The sequence below is a fragment of the Eulemur rufifrons genome, chromosome 29 (genome assembly GCF_041146395.1).
Source record: "Eulemur rufifrons isolate Redbay chromosome 29, OSU_ERuf_1, whole genome shotgun sequence".
NCBI lineage: Eukaryota > Metazoa > Chordata > Mammalia > Primates > Lemuridae > Eulemur > Eulemur rufifrons.
In genome coordinates, this window is record NC_091011.1 from 19,766,303 (window position 1) to 19,782,756 (window position 16,454).

A 16,454-nucleotide genomic window follows, 5' to 3' on the forward strand; every position below is an offset into this window, starting at 1 on the left:
ACCTCTCAGGTTGGGAAAGATTTAATAAATGATACTACCTTCCACTGGATCAGGGGAGGAAAAAAGAGCCGTTGTGTGGTGTTAGCTGGAATTTACCTTCTCTAGAGGGCAGGTTGTGAATATGCATCAAAATTCTTAAAATGAGCCTCATCTTTGTTCTAGCAATTCCATCAGAATAAGTTATGAGGAAATAATCAGAGAGAGATTCATGTGCAATTTTAAGTACAAGGATTTTTTTTATCACAGCATTATTTACGTAATAAAAAACCAACAGCTGAACTTCCTTCACCCATGACATATGCCACCCCACGGCAGGCTTGAGAGCACTCAAAACACGCAGGATCAGCGTGGCCAAGGGACACACTCAACATGCCAGGTCCTTCCCCACAGTCTCCCACCGCATGCACACATGCAGAGCCCCTGTCCCAGAGGGTGACGCTGCCACATGGCCAATTGAGACCTGCCTTGCCCAGGTGGCTGTGCTCAGCTCTGCTGAAAGACCATCTGTGGCTCACCACTGGCTGCAGGACCAAGGGGACATCCTGTGTCTTGGCTGCCGAGGCCCTTCATAAGTGAGCCTCCCCCCAGCCACTGGAAGGAGCCCAGTGCCAGCTTCTGTCCCATGGGCACTGCTGACCTGTGCACTCACTGCCCCCACACTCACTCCAGTCTCTGGTCATCACGAAGCCTGCTTCCTCCTCACCTTTCCTTATCCTACCTGTATCCTTCCCTTCTCCCATGGTGGCTTCCAGGAGGTGATCCTTGCCATTACCTGACTCTACTGTACACACAGTCTAGCACATTAGTGAGTACTGAGTTTTCTGATAAGTTTGTTTCAAGTATGTCTATTCTTCGTTTATAAGATCCCTGAAACTGGCATTTTGCCTTGTATTTGAAAGACTGCATGGTATAGGAGAAAGAATAGGGTATGAAATCAGACCAACCTGGATTTCAATCCTGAGTAATGTTGGGTAAATTACTTAACCTCTCCAAGCTTGGGCTTCATTATTCATAAAGTGGGGACAACAGTAGTTATTTCATGGGGCTGTACTGAGGCTAATGGGATAACTGTTAGCTACTTAGCACGATGCTGCCCCTGTGGCACACATTCAGTACGTGTTAGTTCCCTCCTCCTTACTCTGTTTTGAAGGAGTTGGGCTGAGCCCATTGTAGCTTTAGCTAAAATCTTGTGGCCTGGCGAGTTCCCCCAAGGGCACTAGGAACAATGAGTGACCTGTAGGGGAGGAGAGCAGCCACTGGCTAAGCAGGAAAGCCCCGCATGGGTCTGGCCTGTGGCCTCCTACCTGATGATTGTCAGAGGGATGAAGTACACCAGGAAGGCCACGATGGTCATGTAGGGGATCCAGTAGGAGTCATCAGGCCACAGGGCCCAGCACTGCACTTCGCCATTGGAGAGTGTCCTTTTCCCAAATATGATCAGAGTGGGAATGGAGAACAGGAAAGCCAGGATCCAGGCAATCATGATGAGCACTTTGGCTTGCTTTTCTGCTCAAAGAAAAGAAAGGGATGCCTGGGTATGTGGAAACATCTTTTGGGAGCACAGTGGAGTCTAGTGTAGAGAATGATCATGGTGGGAGACCCACCCTGGACCTCTCAGGCCTTCCAGAGCAGGTTCCCCATGTGTAAATAGGGATGATGGTACCTGCATGTGGGATGAATGTAACATATAGGGCTGATATAAAGACGATAAAAAGAAGCTTGAACAGAAGCAAGCACACTGCCTGGAGTAAAGTTGGGCTCCCCAATTTCTACTCCCCTTCCGCTTCCCTGATTTGCCCACCTGACTTGAGATGCTGATGCATCTATTCCTACAGTATTAAGGAGCTCAGTTCGTACCATATGCATTTGACAAGTTGCTGTGCAAATGCTGAGTTGTGTCCACTAACATGTGGTCCGTCTCTCTGGTTACAAGGCAGGGATACGGCCTTGCGTCCATCTGGCATCCTTACATTGCACCCAGCACTGCGAAACACTGGGACAATCTTGGAGAGCTATTTGCCAAATGGGAAGGAGGCATCTTTTCCTTGTAGGAACATGGGTGGAATTGTGGGGCAGAGAAAGAGCACTGAACTTGGTTCTGGAGAGTAGGGCTTATTTCTGCCAAGCTCTGAAGCCTGGCAGCTATGCCTCTACATGCTGGATTTAGGCTCCTTCAGTTGTAATATTCTGACTTTGGCTAAACCACCCAGTCTCAGCTTCAGCTTTTCCCCTTTAAAATGGGATCAAAAATACATACTCTGGCCACCTCAGCAGGTCATGGGGCCAGGCCTGAGAGAGACAATTAACACATGTGAAAGTGCTTTTAAAAAACACCAGCTGTTACAAAGTGATGCTTTCTGTTAAGCTGTTGCTGAAGGTCTTCATCCTCATCTCTCGCCTAGCCGTGCTATCTGTGCTGATCGGTGCTGGGGGCCTCCTCCTTTCAGAGACAGGACGCCACCCAGGCTCTCCAGCTTTCCAATTGGAAAGCAGGTATGTGTCTTTGGGTGAGGCTAGAATGTCGAGTCAGGTGATTTCCTAGAATGGTGTGTAGGCTGTGGTCGAGGAGCTACAAGAACCAAGAAAAATTCTAGAAGAAACTAGGGATACTATTAAAATTTTGAATCCTAAATATTTGAGAGAATATCTAGGGTTCTCCTGTTGCTGACTTATACACACTGGAAAGAGACATTAGACACATTTAGAAAAAAAGTTGCTACCAGACCACTGAACAAGCAGAAATCTTGGGATAGAATTGTAACAGCAAGTTGACCAGTTATCCAGTGGTGGTGTTTGTTTTTTTTTTTTTTTTTTTTTTTTTTTTTTTTACCTGTTCTTGTTTGAAAACTCAGGCCAGCCCCTTGATGTCAGTGATAACTCAGAGATGATTTAAAAGTCCGACAGTCACTTTAGTGGTAAGCATTGCACCAATTTAGTAATTAACATAAAAAATGGTAAAATACTAGATAACAATCAAAACTCAAAAGTCCTAAGATGATTTCAAATTAAATCTTTTCTTCCCAGGTGGGCCTGCTTCAGGTAAGAACCTGGAGTCCGAGAAGGGGGACCAGCCCTCCTGGTCTCTATTCCCATCTGGTGTTCCCACCCCATCCCCAGGTTGCTGACTACTTTGGGGCCTCTCTGGAGCTGGGGTGCAGGGAACAAGGAGGAGACAGGGGACAGGAGAGTTCTTCCTTGACTGATACTGTCATAAGATGGCTTTGTGTTCTCTGTGTCTGGCTGCTGTCTAAAGCTGATTCTTGGTCTTCTGAAGAACTTTCCTGAATTCTTTGGACACTCTTCTGTGGGGTATCTGGATTGCCACTTGCTTGACTTGGGCAGTGCCCTTCCATTCCTTCCTGGTCACCTCCAGCCTCTTTCTCCTGAGGCTTCTCTGGCAGAAATATCTAGGGCAGAATCTTTTTGTAACACAGCCCCATGCAAACTTCTCAATGCAGGTTCTGCATCAGCCCCCTGGGCTAGGACCGCAGGGCATCAGCCAGCCTCTCTTTAACTGTCTCAGGTGTGAGCTAGTCATTGGTTCACAGTGCCCCCAAATACAGGGATCATGACAAGCTCTGTGAGTCATCTTCTGAAGCCCCTCTCACCAGACTTAAGGAGAGCAAGAATCTGAAGGATCATGTTGTTGGGTGGTTTGTCTACGTAGACATCAAAGTCACCCAGGAGGAGGACAGTATGAAGGGTGAGAGAGAGGTTGAGAACAGTGTCAACATCATCACTGGATGTGGGCTGTGTCCATAGGTACACAGACCTGGGAGAGGCCTTGGAGAAGGTGGTCTAGACTGACAGCACGGGCACCAAGGGAACAGAGCGGCACGCATATACAACAGTGGAGGAGACATGGTTCAGAAAGGTAGGAAGATGTCTCCACCATCACCAGGCCATGAGGTACCTAAGGAGGAGGGCTGAGGAGCACTGTCATGAGAGATCTTAGGAGCATCAGGCACCTTAGGAGGGAGGAGGTGGAGGGAACCTCCTGTGAAGATGTTGGTGGCCTAGGGGAGTTGGTTCCTGAAGCAATAGAAAAAAACGTGGGGTGGAGGGGAGCAGTGAGAGTTTGGATCAGGAAGAAGCAGGATGGGATCAGAAGAGCAGAAAATGCGGCCAGAGGGGTTTGCTTCTTGATGGCAGGGTTGTGAAGACCGATGTGGTTTCTGTGGACCTTGGTGACATTAGTAATTGCCTCTGTGTTGTCTTTCACTGGGCTCATCTCCTTCTTTAGGTCCTGGAGCCTGGACTTTTAAGGGCAACTTGTGACTCCTGGGCCCCATCCAGGTTCTACTCAATGGGTTAGCAGTGCATTCACTTTTAAGGGGGATGGCCATGGAAGCAATCAGATTCAAAGAATAGAAAATTATGCTTTAGAATTAGCTCTACCAAGGTATCTGAAATGTTTCCTCCAAGTCCCAGCGGGATACAAGCTTGGAGTTGTTTTTCTCAGACTGGTGCTGGGATGTTTAGGGAAAGCCCCACTGTCTTAGGCTCTTACGTGGCCACCACAGCAGGAAGACTGCTGGTCTTCCAGCCAGCTGGCCAGCTGCCATGTGGAGTGACCAACTGCCAGGGCTGAAGGATCAGGGATGGAAGAGATGAAATGCAGGTCTGCGTGCTAGTTGGGCTGTCTCCTGTGTCTCTCACCCACAGAAAGTCAGACTCCCTCTCCCATCTGTCCTTGTCCAATTCTGTACTTCTCTACCTCAGCCTTCCTCCTTTCCATGCAACACATAATCTTTAAAAAAAAAATCATACAAGTTACACATGGTGGTTACGGAAATGCTAGCAAATAAAAATAAACAAGAAGAAAAGAATCCATAATGGAATCACTCAGAAGCAGTTAGTTTAAATTTTTATAATGCATTTTTATATAATATATAGATTGTACATTCAAAAACAAGATCGTAATATATATGCTGCCTTGTAACCTCATATTTTTCTTTGACAAAAATGTTAAGAAATATGCATCTGTACAAGTGGCATCGAGACTTTTTTCAGGTAGTAAGATCCACTCCTCAATATGATTTTATCTTGAGCCCAGAAACATGCAGAGAACTTGGGGAGCTCAGGTGGAAGCTGGGTGACAGCCAGCACCTCCCAGACCCGCCCTGGAACAGTCCAACAAATGAGCCCCCTGGGGGCCAGTGTGTGAAGTGCAATTTGAAAAACACTGATAACATTTTTTTCCCACAGTTACACTAAACTCCAATTTATCAGTAGCATATCATTATTTATTTAGGTTGTTTCTAATAATTTTTTATTATAAATAATTTCTATATATCTCTTTGCCCATATCTTGTTATTTCAGAAACAGATTTATAAGTTTTTGGCTAGTATAAAGTGTCTACAATTTATAGCTCTCACCGTTAGTGTGCGGAAGTGCCTATTTCTTTACACTTTCCCAACACTGAGAGGATTCTTCCTTTTAATCTTGTTGTCTGGTTGGTAAAATTTCATATTCAAATGTTTAATCTTGCAATTCTTTAGTAGTCAAAGTGAGCATTTCTATATATCTTCTATTCATTTGTATTTCTTTGATTCTGAACAGTTTGTTCGCATGCTTTGCCCATTTTCTCAGTTGATATGTTCTTATTTCTTTTTCAGAGCTCCTTATAAGAAGGATATTGCTCTTTGCCTGTTATATACAAATATTTTTCCATTTGTGATTTTGCTTTTTAAGCTTGTTCACGAATGTTTATTATTTGTATAAATAATTCAAAATTTTTTGATGTAGCAAAAACTATATTTCCAATTATTCTTGCCTTGGGTGTGATTCCTGGAAAGACCTTTCCCTTACCAAGATTATGAAAATGTGACCAAAATGTTTTTTTAAACTTGTTATGTTTAAAATGTTTACTTTTTCAATCCAACCGGAATTTACTTTGTAATTAACTATGACAAGTGGTGATCTAATAGTTTTTAAATGACTAATCAGATATTCCAACACCATACATTGACTAATTCGTTTTTTTCCCGACTGATATGAAATTTTACATGGCTTATATATGTTATTCTGGTTCTAATATCATATTGTTCTCATTATCGAAGTCTTATGTTTTAATATCTGACACTACATCTTTCTCTTCTTATTGATATTTCCCTAATTATTCTCATATTTATTTTTCCTATAGAGCCTTAAAATTGTCAACTTCTCTGGAGTTGCTGCCTAAGGAAACAGTAAAAAGCAGTAAGAAATAAACTTTAGCCTTCTCTTTTCCTCCCCTGCCCTGGGTTAGCTGTCATTGCCACGTGCCTGTCCAGATAATGTGACTCCCTCGTGCCTCTTCCTGCTCTAAGACTGCACAGCGAGCCCTGCCATTCTGGGGAAATCTCTTTCTTTCGCCTTCTCTCCGTAAGTGGCATAAACCCCTAACCCTGCCCCTCACAGATGCTCTTCAACGCCAATGAGCTGAGCACGAAAATGACTGCAGCCTCGGTCGGTCATGCCCCGTACTCACCCGCTGCCCTCGCCCGATAAACTCTGAGGATCTTTTCAATCTCTACAGGGCCATGTAGCTTTCCCAGGGGCTGAATTATACACTGACACTTGGCTTCTGTGTTTAATCTGCTCGCGCGTGTGCTGGGAATTCCTTGAAGTTTCTGGTATGTGGATGGCTCCTTTCCTTGGCTCCCATTCCAGCTACAGGTCTCCCTTGTTTTTACACTTCTTCAATGACATTAGTTGGGACTGGGCAGAGGAAGGGAGATGGCTAATGTCTGTTTCCAAACTTTCATCTTTCCCAGAAGCTATTGAAGATGATTATTTTCTAAGTGCCCTACATTGAGCCTCTATTAATTTTGTAGTGAGGAATAATTTGTTTTACATCTTTAAGAGAACTATAATATTCATTGCTGCCCTTCCTTTAGGACACTGTTCATAGTATTACAGAGTGTCTTCCAAAATTGGTCATATTTTCCGTGAACAGTTGATTTTTTGCCTAATGACTATGGTGAAACATGTAACTGACCATGTTACCCACTTAACCAATGGTCCTAAGCCTCCACCTCTGGTAAGTGTCCTGGGACTCCCCTCATGCAATTCTTATACTTATTTTCCCTTTGATTTCGTCACCTAAAAATACCCTGGTGCAGGTGTGTTTTTCTCCACCACATTCTATCCTTTCTGGAGCCTGCCTGGCATAAACAAATAGATGGATGAATAAGTGTATCGTACCTTTGCACACTTACATCACGGAATGTCTCTCCCATTCTCCCTGCCCCACCCCTTTCCCTGCCTCCTCCTCGACCTTAATAACTAGGCTTGACAGTGCCCAGAAAACTTGGTGCGAGTCTCACACCTTCACAAAACAGACAAACCAAATAACGGAGAAAAAGCTTAAGAAACAGGTGTAAATTCTATTTAAAAAATAATTTCTAAACCACTTTGTTGAGGTATGATTGACCTACAAAAAGCTGTAGAAATTTAACGTGTACAACTTGATGTCTTTGGACATATGTATACACCCATAAAGCCATCATCACAATCAATGCCATAAACTTACCCATCACCCCCAAAAGCTTTCTCTTGTCCCCTTTGTTTTGTCTTGTTTTGCCTTGTTTTTTACTTTTGTGGTAAGAGCAGTTAACATAAGATGTACCATCTTAGCAAATTTTTAAGTATACAATGCAATATTGTTAATCATGTTTCCAGAACTTATTTATTTTGCATGACTGAAATAAATTAATTTTCATTGTACACAACACATTGATATGTTTTTTGTATAAAAATTACCACTTTGAATATATTAATAAGTTCCTGTGGTCACTCCTAGTAGCTAGTCCAACTTCCATCCCCAGATGTGAGGACTAAGGTCAAGTTGGTGCATGTCCTTGCAGACAGTTGTTAATTATTTCTAGAGCCCTCTTCTGTGTTCTTTCCTCGTGCTCTTCTCTCTCTCTCTGTACACAGTATCTTGCATTGTTTTCAGTTTTTAACTTTATATTAATGTTATCGTACTGCATGGATTTTTGTTGTTTTATCACTCAACATGTGATGTGGATATGTTCTTGTCGATGCATATTACTGTCCATGGCTCTACCACCTCCGCGTTGAGAGGCAGGATATATAATAGGTAAAGGCACCCAAGTCAGACTCAGACTGTCTAGGTTCAAATCCTGCTCCTGTACTTACTAGCTATGTGAACTTGGGCAAATCACTTTAACTCTCTGAATAGCAATTGCCTTGACTGTAAAATGCAGATAATAACAGAATCTACCCAACAGAGCTGTTATGAAGATTAAAGTAATTAAATTATGTAAAGAACTTAGAATCATGAATGGTACCTAGTATGCAATCAATAAACCTGAACTACTGACACTTCTGCCACAAAATAGTTAGCCATTCCTCCACTGAGAGACATCAAGGTTAGCATTAAATTCCTGCTATTCTAAGCAATACTACAATATACAACACATATGTATACCTGCACCTATGTGAATGTTTCTCCAGAGTAGATACCAAGAAGTCATGTCAAAAGGCTGCACATGTTATATTTTAATGAGATGTTAATTTGCCATTCAAAATATCTGTTTCAATTTATACCCCTGTCAATAGTAAATATTACCATATCTCCCTACCTTCTTGCAGGTATTTGATGACATTAATTATATTTATGCTAAATTTCTGCTTCCTCTATTAAATTTGCTTTTTTAGGTGCAAATTCTGTGGAGCGATATTTTGAATGTATTATCTATTTTCCACAGTTTGGATTTTGTCACATTTCTTATGATAGATATTTGCACCTCATCTTTGTAGTCAAGATTGCCTGTTAGGTTCTTTATTTTATCAGATTTCAGGGTGGCTTGAGGAATGGAAATAGAGGTCCCTAAACATTGACTTCTTACTTGCTTTCAGGGTGCAGGGAGGCAAGTGTGCTCCGCCTGCAGGTGGCGCTATGGGCTGCTGGTCTTGTGAGTAGGAACAAATCAGCCTTCTAGGGCACATTGATTTCCAGAACCCCACCCTGTCTCTTCAAATCCAGCATTTCCACTAAGATCCCTACTTGGGAGGAGAGACCTCCTGTCTGGGATGGGGACGGTAGCAGGAAGGGAGACAGGCTGTGATTAACCCCCTGTGTTGTGCTTCAGAACCTCCCTGTCAGTTGCCTCCATCCTCTCCTGCTCTGGCCATTTGCGCAGCCTGTTCAGGAAGTGCTCTTAACGCTTCTCCTGAATCATTGCAGCATCACTTGGGGGTATCACGGGCTGTGTGGTTTCAGCAAAGTGGATCCAGCAATTCACCTCCCTTAAGGATTCTAAACCATCTGTGGGAATGATCAATCAGTATTCTCCCAGGTGCTCAAGACTGGCTCTCTCTCCCTCTCTCTCTGCCTTTCCTTTTGACGGAGCCTTGCTCTGTCACCCAGGCTGGAGTGCACTGGCATGATCATAGCTCACTGCAGCCCCAAACTCCCTGGCTCAAGCAACAACCCCCCCCCCCACCGCCCGCGCAACTGGCTCAGCCTCAGCTAAGGCTACAGACCACACCCAGCTATTTTTTTTTAATTTATTTTTTGTAGAGACAGGAGTTTCTCTATTTTGCTCAGGCTGGTCTGGAACTCCTGGCCTCAAACAATCCTCCTGCCTTGGCCTCCCAGAATGCTGGGATTATAATCATGAGAAATCACGCCCCACCCCAAGTTTTCTTTTCTACACCTTTTTGGACAGTCAGACCCATGAAGTGGAGAAAGAGTTGGAGGAAGAGAACAGAGGGGAAGAGGAAGAGAACAGGGGGGAGGAGGAAGAGAAGAAAGGAGGAGGAAGAGACTTATTATGAAGAGTAAAACATTAGTGAAACAATTAGTGAAAACAATCTCACTCTTGCCCACGACCAGCTCACCTCCTTGCAGGAACTTCATGGGGTAGACGATGGCATGGTATCTGTCTATGCTGAGGGACACCAGGACATAGGTAGAGGCGTAGAGCAGCACGACCTAAAGACAGAAGTGAGAGGAGGTGTGTGACTTCGTAGAGATGAGGGAATGCACAGAATAGAAATAATAACATTTGGTGCCATTTAGAAATTGGGGAATTGAAACAAATTAGGGATGAGAGTTGGGGTGGGGAGAAAAGTAACTGACTCTCCATGCAGGAAGCAGATTTTGGTTCTTGGTGCTGGAATTTGCATTGCTAGCCATGATGAGTGTGAATTTTTCCAGCTCTTTCTTGATTACTCATTCACTTGGCTTCTTGGAAACGCCATATTTCAGGATCAGTCCTTCCTGACATTTGCATGGTACATTTGTTTGTAATTAACTTTTAAAGCTAAACTAATTTTCTCTGCCACAATTGATGTTCCAGAATAATTAGAAACAAAAGTTCATTTGTCTTTTATCAGTGTGAGTTGCTGAGAGATGATGGAATGGCTCTGGTTTCAGGGAGCTCATATGCTGTCTAGGAGCATTTGTCATCGTCAGGGCTGACGCCATCAGAGGGCTCCCCCTCTCCCTCCACTTCACCAGGCTCAGGGCCTGCATCTCCTCTTTCTCCTTCCCACTCTCTCTTTTAATGAATTGACTCACACCCTTTAATTACCTTGAGTGTAGTACTATTTGCATTCTTAGCAGAAAAGGAAATTGGGGTATAAGAAGTTAATCTCTCTCATAAGAGGAGTATGTTTATAATGTAACTAAATGAAATATCTCTGAAAGGATGCTCAAGGTGAAAAATTTCCAGGTAACTTGGAGCCTCATTTCTACCAAGAGTCCAGCTATGTCTCTGCTTTGTAACCCTCAGGATCAAATCCAGAGGGAGTAGAAGAGCAACTGAGGTCTAACGGTGAGTGTTTGACTTTCTCCTTGGCAATAACCTTCATTCTGAATTTGTACCTTTTTGTTCCTTCCCTGGCTCAGACAAATAACAGCTGACTATTGGTTGGTCTAATGGCCAACATTGTTGTCATTCTTTATTATTTTTTATTTCTATAGCACTATCCCAGAGGCATCTCAGCACTAAGTGTTGGGGAAGGGGCTATAGGGAGGGGGTGCTGAGGAATGATCAGAGATTGAAGGCTCTCCTGGAGGATATAAGAAGAAATTCTCCTCTTGCAAAAAAAGGTGATAGATGGAGAAAGAGAAAATGGATGGTTAAGTTTAAGGGGTTCTGTGTGTCATCCATGAATTCGGAGTTATTAAGGCTGGCTACACACAGTAGAGGAGCTGGCATCAGAGAAGGACAGGAAAGAGGGCGCTCAGTGGCAGAGCCCTTTGGGGTGCAAGGTCATGGTGAGAAGGTCGTCAGCATCTGGGACATCTGCAGCTGTCATGAGTGAGGGGCTGACATGGTCCAGAATCTGGAGCAGGAGGAAGAGTCACAAAATACGGTGTCCAGAGGAGCTGGCAACATTGATAAAAAGAAATGGACTTTAAGTGAGACACAATCAAAAAGAGTATTCAATTTCAGAGATTAAACATCTTTAAACATCTAGGCCGGGTAAAAAAAATTAAAGGTTACCTAAAAGAAATATATCTCAAATTATCATGCCTCTTCTCCACAAAAATAAATGCCAGAAAACAGTATAAAAACATGTTCGAAGTTTTGAAAGAAAAATTGTGATCCAAGAACTTTGTAAATATCATTTCTGTGCCAAGGCATAGAATACTTTTCTTAGAAATATAAAAGGAAGAAAATTGAACATCGTATACTCTTCTTGAAGATGTTCCTTGAGACAATACTCAGCTGATTGAGAATTGTTTCAAAATTAAGGACTCAAGAAGAAAAAAGGAGATAGAATAATAACTATGATAAGCAGTGAAGTTAGAAAAACAGAAAGTGTTTACAAAATAATTATAAATATAGATAAAGAACATTCAGAAATGAAATCTAAGGAGTTGAGTAAGGAGAGACCGTAAAAGGAAACAAGTTATGTTAAAATTTCCATTTAGACATTTTAGATATCTTTTTTGTTTTTTACTTTGATAGAGATATATTAAATCTAAAATTAAAGCGAAGCTATGCTATAATAAAATTAAAATTAAGAAAATTAGTGTATTAGTTTCCTATGGCTACTATAAAAAATTACCACACACTTGGTGGCTTAAAACAACATAAATTTATTCTCTTACAGCTCTGGAGACCAGAAGTCCAAAATCAGTTCTATTGGGCCAGACTCAGGGTGTTAGCAGGGCCCAGGTCCCTCCAGAGACTCTAGAGGAGAATCTGTCCCTTGCCTCTTCCAGCTTCAGGTGGCTGCCAGCATTCCTTGGCTTGCGGCTGCATCAGCCCAGTCTTTGCCTCTGTGGTTATAATGCTTCTCCTCTTCTCTCTGCATGTCACATTTCCTTCTGCCTTCCTCTTATGATTGTATTTAGAACTCACTGGGATAATCCAGGATAATCTCCCCATTTCAAGATCCTAACTTAATTGCATCTACAAAGTTCAATTTTGCCATATATAAGTTAACACATAAAACTTCCAGGGATCAGGATGTGGCTAATTTGGTGGGCCCTTTTTTCAGGCTACAATTAATAACCAAGTAAAAAGAAAAAAAAAAAACAAACCCAAATAAATAGCAAGACAAACTTAATGTAGAAAGATTAAAATGAAGTGACTGGAATATTAATAATACCAAACATGACGTGTCACAATAAATATGAATGGTTTAAGTTCCCTTGCTAAAACAAAGACTTTTTAAAAAACCTTCCCTAAAATTCAACTCTATACTGTATACAAGAGAAACTTCTAGAATGAAATGATATCTAAGTTTAGAAGTAGAGGGATGGTCAAAGGTTATCAAGCAACTAAAAACTAAGAGTAGGCATTCATGACAATACTGCTATTAGACAAATTAAATTTAAGGCAAATAACATGTGATAAAGGATTATTTACATTGATAAATGATACAATACAGAGTGGTCATAAAATATTCATAAACTTACATGTAACAAATAATATAACAATATATATAACAAAAGTGCTCAAAATTTTACAGAGGAAAAAACACAAAAATCTATAGAAAGAAAAAAATTAAACTTTGTATGTAAGAATGATATACATTGCTATAAAATACCTAGGCAATGTTTCAAAAATTGGTCCTAGTCTGAGCTACTAAGGAAAAAAAAAAAAACAAACTCTTAAGCCCTCAATATTTCCAAAAAGTAGGATTTATGCAATTTGCATATTTAAAACAATGAGCAATGAAGCTGAAATTAGTAACATTTTTTAAAAAAAATACTACTTGGAAATTTAAACACCCTCATAATTAACTTGAGTCAAGAAGGAAATCAAAGTACAATTATAGTCAATTCATAAATGTCAACAATGAAAACTCTACACATCAACAACATATGGGATACCATTCGGAGAACAGATGGCAGCTTGAGGACATATGTCTGAATTCTCACTACTCCACCCCTTAATTCTGACAGAAATGACCTAGGAAATAAAAACTCAAGAAAATCTTCCACAGAGAAGTGAGATTCAAATTCTGGAAACAGAGAAATTTTACTTAGAAAAATGCCAGATTGTATTCATATATAAAGAAGGATCCCTGGACTGACACTAAGAAAATAGACTTTATTTTTCAGAACCATTCTATGTTTACAAAAAAAGTTGCAGATATTACAGAGAGTTTCCATATTAACCCTCTCCCACTCATACAATTTCTCCTATTATTAACATCTTGCATTAGTGTGGTACATTTGTTAAAATTGATGGATAAATACTGACACATTATTATTAACTAAAATCCATTGTTTAAGGTTCACCCTTCATGTTGCAGTTTTATGGGTTTTGACAATTGCATAATGTCATGTGTCCATCAGTACAGGATCATTCAGAAAAATTTCACTGTCTTAAAAATCCCCTGTGCTTTACCTGTTCATCTTGTTCCTTCTCCAAATCCCCGGTAATTGCTGATTTTTTACTATTCTATAGTTTTGCCTTTTTTAGAAGGTAATATAGTTGGAGTCATATAGTATATAACCTTTTCAGAGTGGCTTCTTTCACTTAGAAATGTGCATTTAATATTCCTCCATGTCTTTTCATGGCTTGATAGCTAATTTTGTTTTATCACTGAATAATATTCCATAATATGGATATACCACAATTTATTTATTCATTCAGCTTTTGAGGAACATCTTGGTTTCTTCCAGGTTTTGGTGTTTATAAGCTGCTATAAACATTCTCGTGTGGATTTAAGTGTCAACTCAGGTGTGTAAATACCTAGGATTACAATTGCTGGATTGTGTGGTAAAATCATGTTTAGCTTCGTAAGAAACTACCAAGTTATCTTCCAAAGTGAGTACCATTTTGAATTCCCACCAGTAATGAATGAGAGTTTCTGTTAATACACATCCTCGCTAGCCATTGGTATTGTCAGTTTTTTGCATTTTAGCCCTTATCTAATGTGGATAGTGGTAGCTCATTGTTGCTTTAATTTGCAATTCTCTAATGACATACGATGTTGAGCTTCTTTCCATATGCTTACTTGCCATCTTCTTGGTGAGGTGTCTGTTCAGATCTTTTGCCCATTTTTTGAGTAGGTTGTTTCTTTCCTTATTGTTGAGTTTTAATAGTTCTTTGTATATTTTAGATACAAGTCCTTTATGAAATGTCTGTTTTGCAAATATTTTCTCCCATTCTGTGGGTTGTTTTTTCATTCTCTTAAACAGTGTCTTTCACAGAGAAGCTTTAAATTTTAATAAAGTCCAACATTTAAATTTTTTTTCATGGATTGTGTGCTTGGTGTTGTATCTAAAATCTTATTGATAAACCAAAGGTCTTCTAGATCCTCTCCTATGTTATCTTCTATCCTCCTATCCTGAAGGATTATAGGCATGAGCCACCACATCTGGCCTGGGCTCTTTATTCTGTTTCATTGATATATTTGTCAATTGTGCCAATACCATGCTGTCTTATGTAGCATTATAGTAAGTCTTAAAGTCAGGTAGTGTCAGTCCTTCAAATTCACTCTTCTTCGATATTGTGTTGGCTATACTTTGTCTTTTGCCTTTCCATATCAACTTTAGAGTTTGTCTAAGTCCATAAAATAACTTGCTGGGACTTTGATTTGGATGGTGTTGAATTTATAGATGATGTTGGGCAGAGTAGACATCTTAATGATATTGAGTCTTCCTATTCATGAACATGGAACATGTCTCTATTTATTTAGATATTTGATTTCTGCCATCAGAGTTTTATAGTTTTCTTCAATAGACCTTGTATATATTTCATTAGATTTATACCTAAGTTTTCATTTCTTTCGTGTTCATATATATGGTATTGTGTTTTTACTTTTAAATTCAAGTTGTTCATTGCTGGAAAAATTAACTGGCTTTTGCATATTAACCTTATATTCTGCAATGTTGCTATTTTTGCCTACGAGGTCCAGAGTTGATTTTTTGTTTTTGTATTTTTTGGGTCTATTCTTTCAGATTTTGACATAGATAATCATGTCTGTGCAAAGAAATTTTATTTTCATTTTTTTCTCAATCTATGAACCTTTTATTTCCTTTTCTTGTCCTATTAAATTAGATAGGAAATCCAGTACAATGTAGAATAGGAGCGGTGAGAGAGAGCATCCTCATCTTGTCTCCAGTCTTCGGAGAAAAGCGCCTAATTTCTCACCATTAAATATGAAGTTAGCTGTAGATTTTTTTGTAGATCTTATTAATCAAGTCAAGGCAGTTCCTCTCTAGTTTGCTGAGTTTTTATCATAAATGGAGGTTGAATTTTGTTAAATATTTTTAATGCATCTATTGGTATATCATATTCCTCTTTACCTAGTTTATGTAATATATTACATTAATTGATTTTTAAATCTTAACCAGACTTTCATGCCTGGAATAAATCCCACTTGGGCATGGTGTATCATTCTTTTTATCCATTATTGTACATTTATGCAAAAATTTAATTTGCTAATATTTGTGGAAGATTTTTGCATCTATGTTCATGAGGGATATTGATCTGTAGTTTTCCTTTCTTTTAATGTCTTTGGTTTTCGTACTAGGGCAATGCTGGCCTCATCAAATGAGTTAAGAAGTGTTTCCTTTTCTTCTGTATTCTAGAAAATATTGTAGAGCATTGTTATCATTTCTTTCTTAAATACTTGCTAGAATTCACCAATGAACCCATCTGGGCCTGGTGCTTTCTTTCTTGGAAGATTTTTAATTATTAAATCAATTTCTTTAATAGGTATAGGCCTATTCAGATTATCTATTTCTCTTTATGTGAATTTTGGCAGATTGTGTCATTCAAGGAATTTTTCCATTTTATGTAAACTGAGTTATCAAACTTTTAAACATAGAATTACTTACAATATTTATTATTCTTTTAATGTTCATAGGCTCAGTAGTGATGACCTCTTTTTCGTTTCTGATATTAGTAATTTGTGTCTTCCCTGTTCTTTTCGTGATTAGCTTGGATAGAAATTTATCAATTGTATTATCTTTCCAAAGAAACAAATTTGGTTTCATTGTTTTCCTCTATTGAATTCTTGTTTT

The 16,454-nt window shown here is 39.9% G+C and overlaps 1 protein-coding gene across 3 annotated transcripts in view; it reads right to left on the reverse strand.

Moving 5' to 3' along the window:
- Positions 1–16,454, reverse strand: part of NPSR1 (neuropeptide S receptor 1) — a 176,582-nt gene that overhangs the window by 27,620 nt on the left and 132,508 nt on the right. For 2 of the 3 annotated variants that reach the window (XM_069462011.1, XM_069462012.1), the window contains exons 4-5: positions 9,854–9,947; positions 1,305–1,506 (exon numbers count right to left, since the gene is read on the reverse strand). In XM_069462011.1, the coding sequence (XP_069318112.1) occupies positions 1,305–1,506; positions 9,854–9,947 (296 nt within the window). The remainder of the gene's footprint in view (positions 1–1,304; positions 1,507–9,853; positions 9,948–16,454) is intronic. The other variant, XM_069462013.1, reaches the window with a different exon arrangement.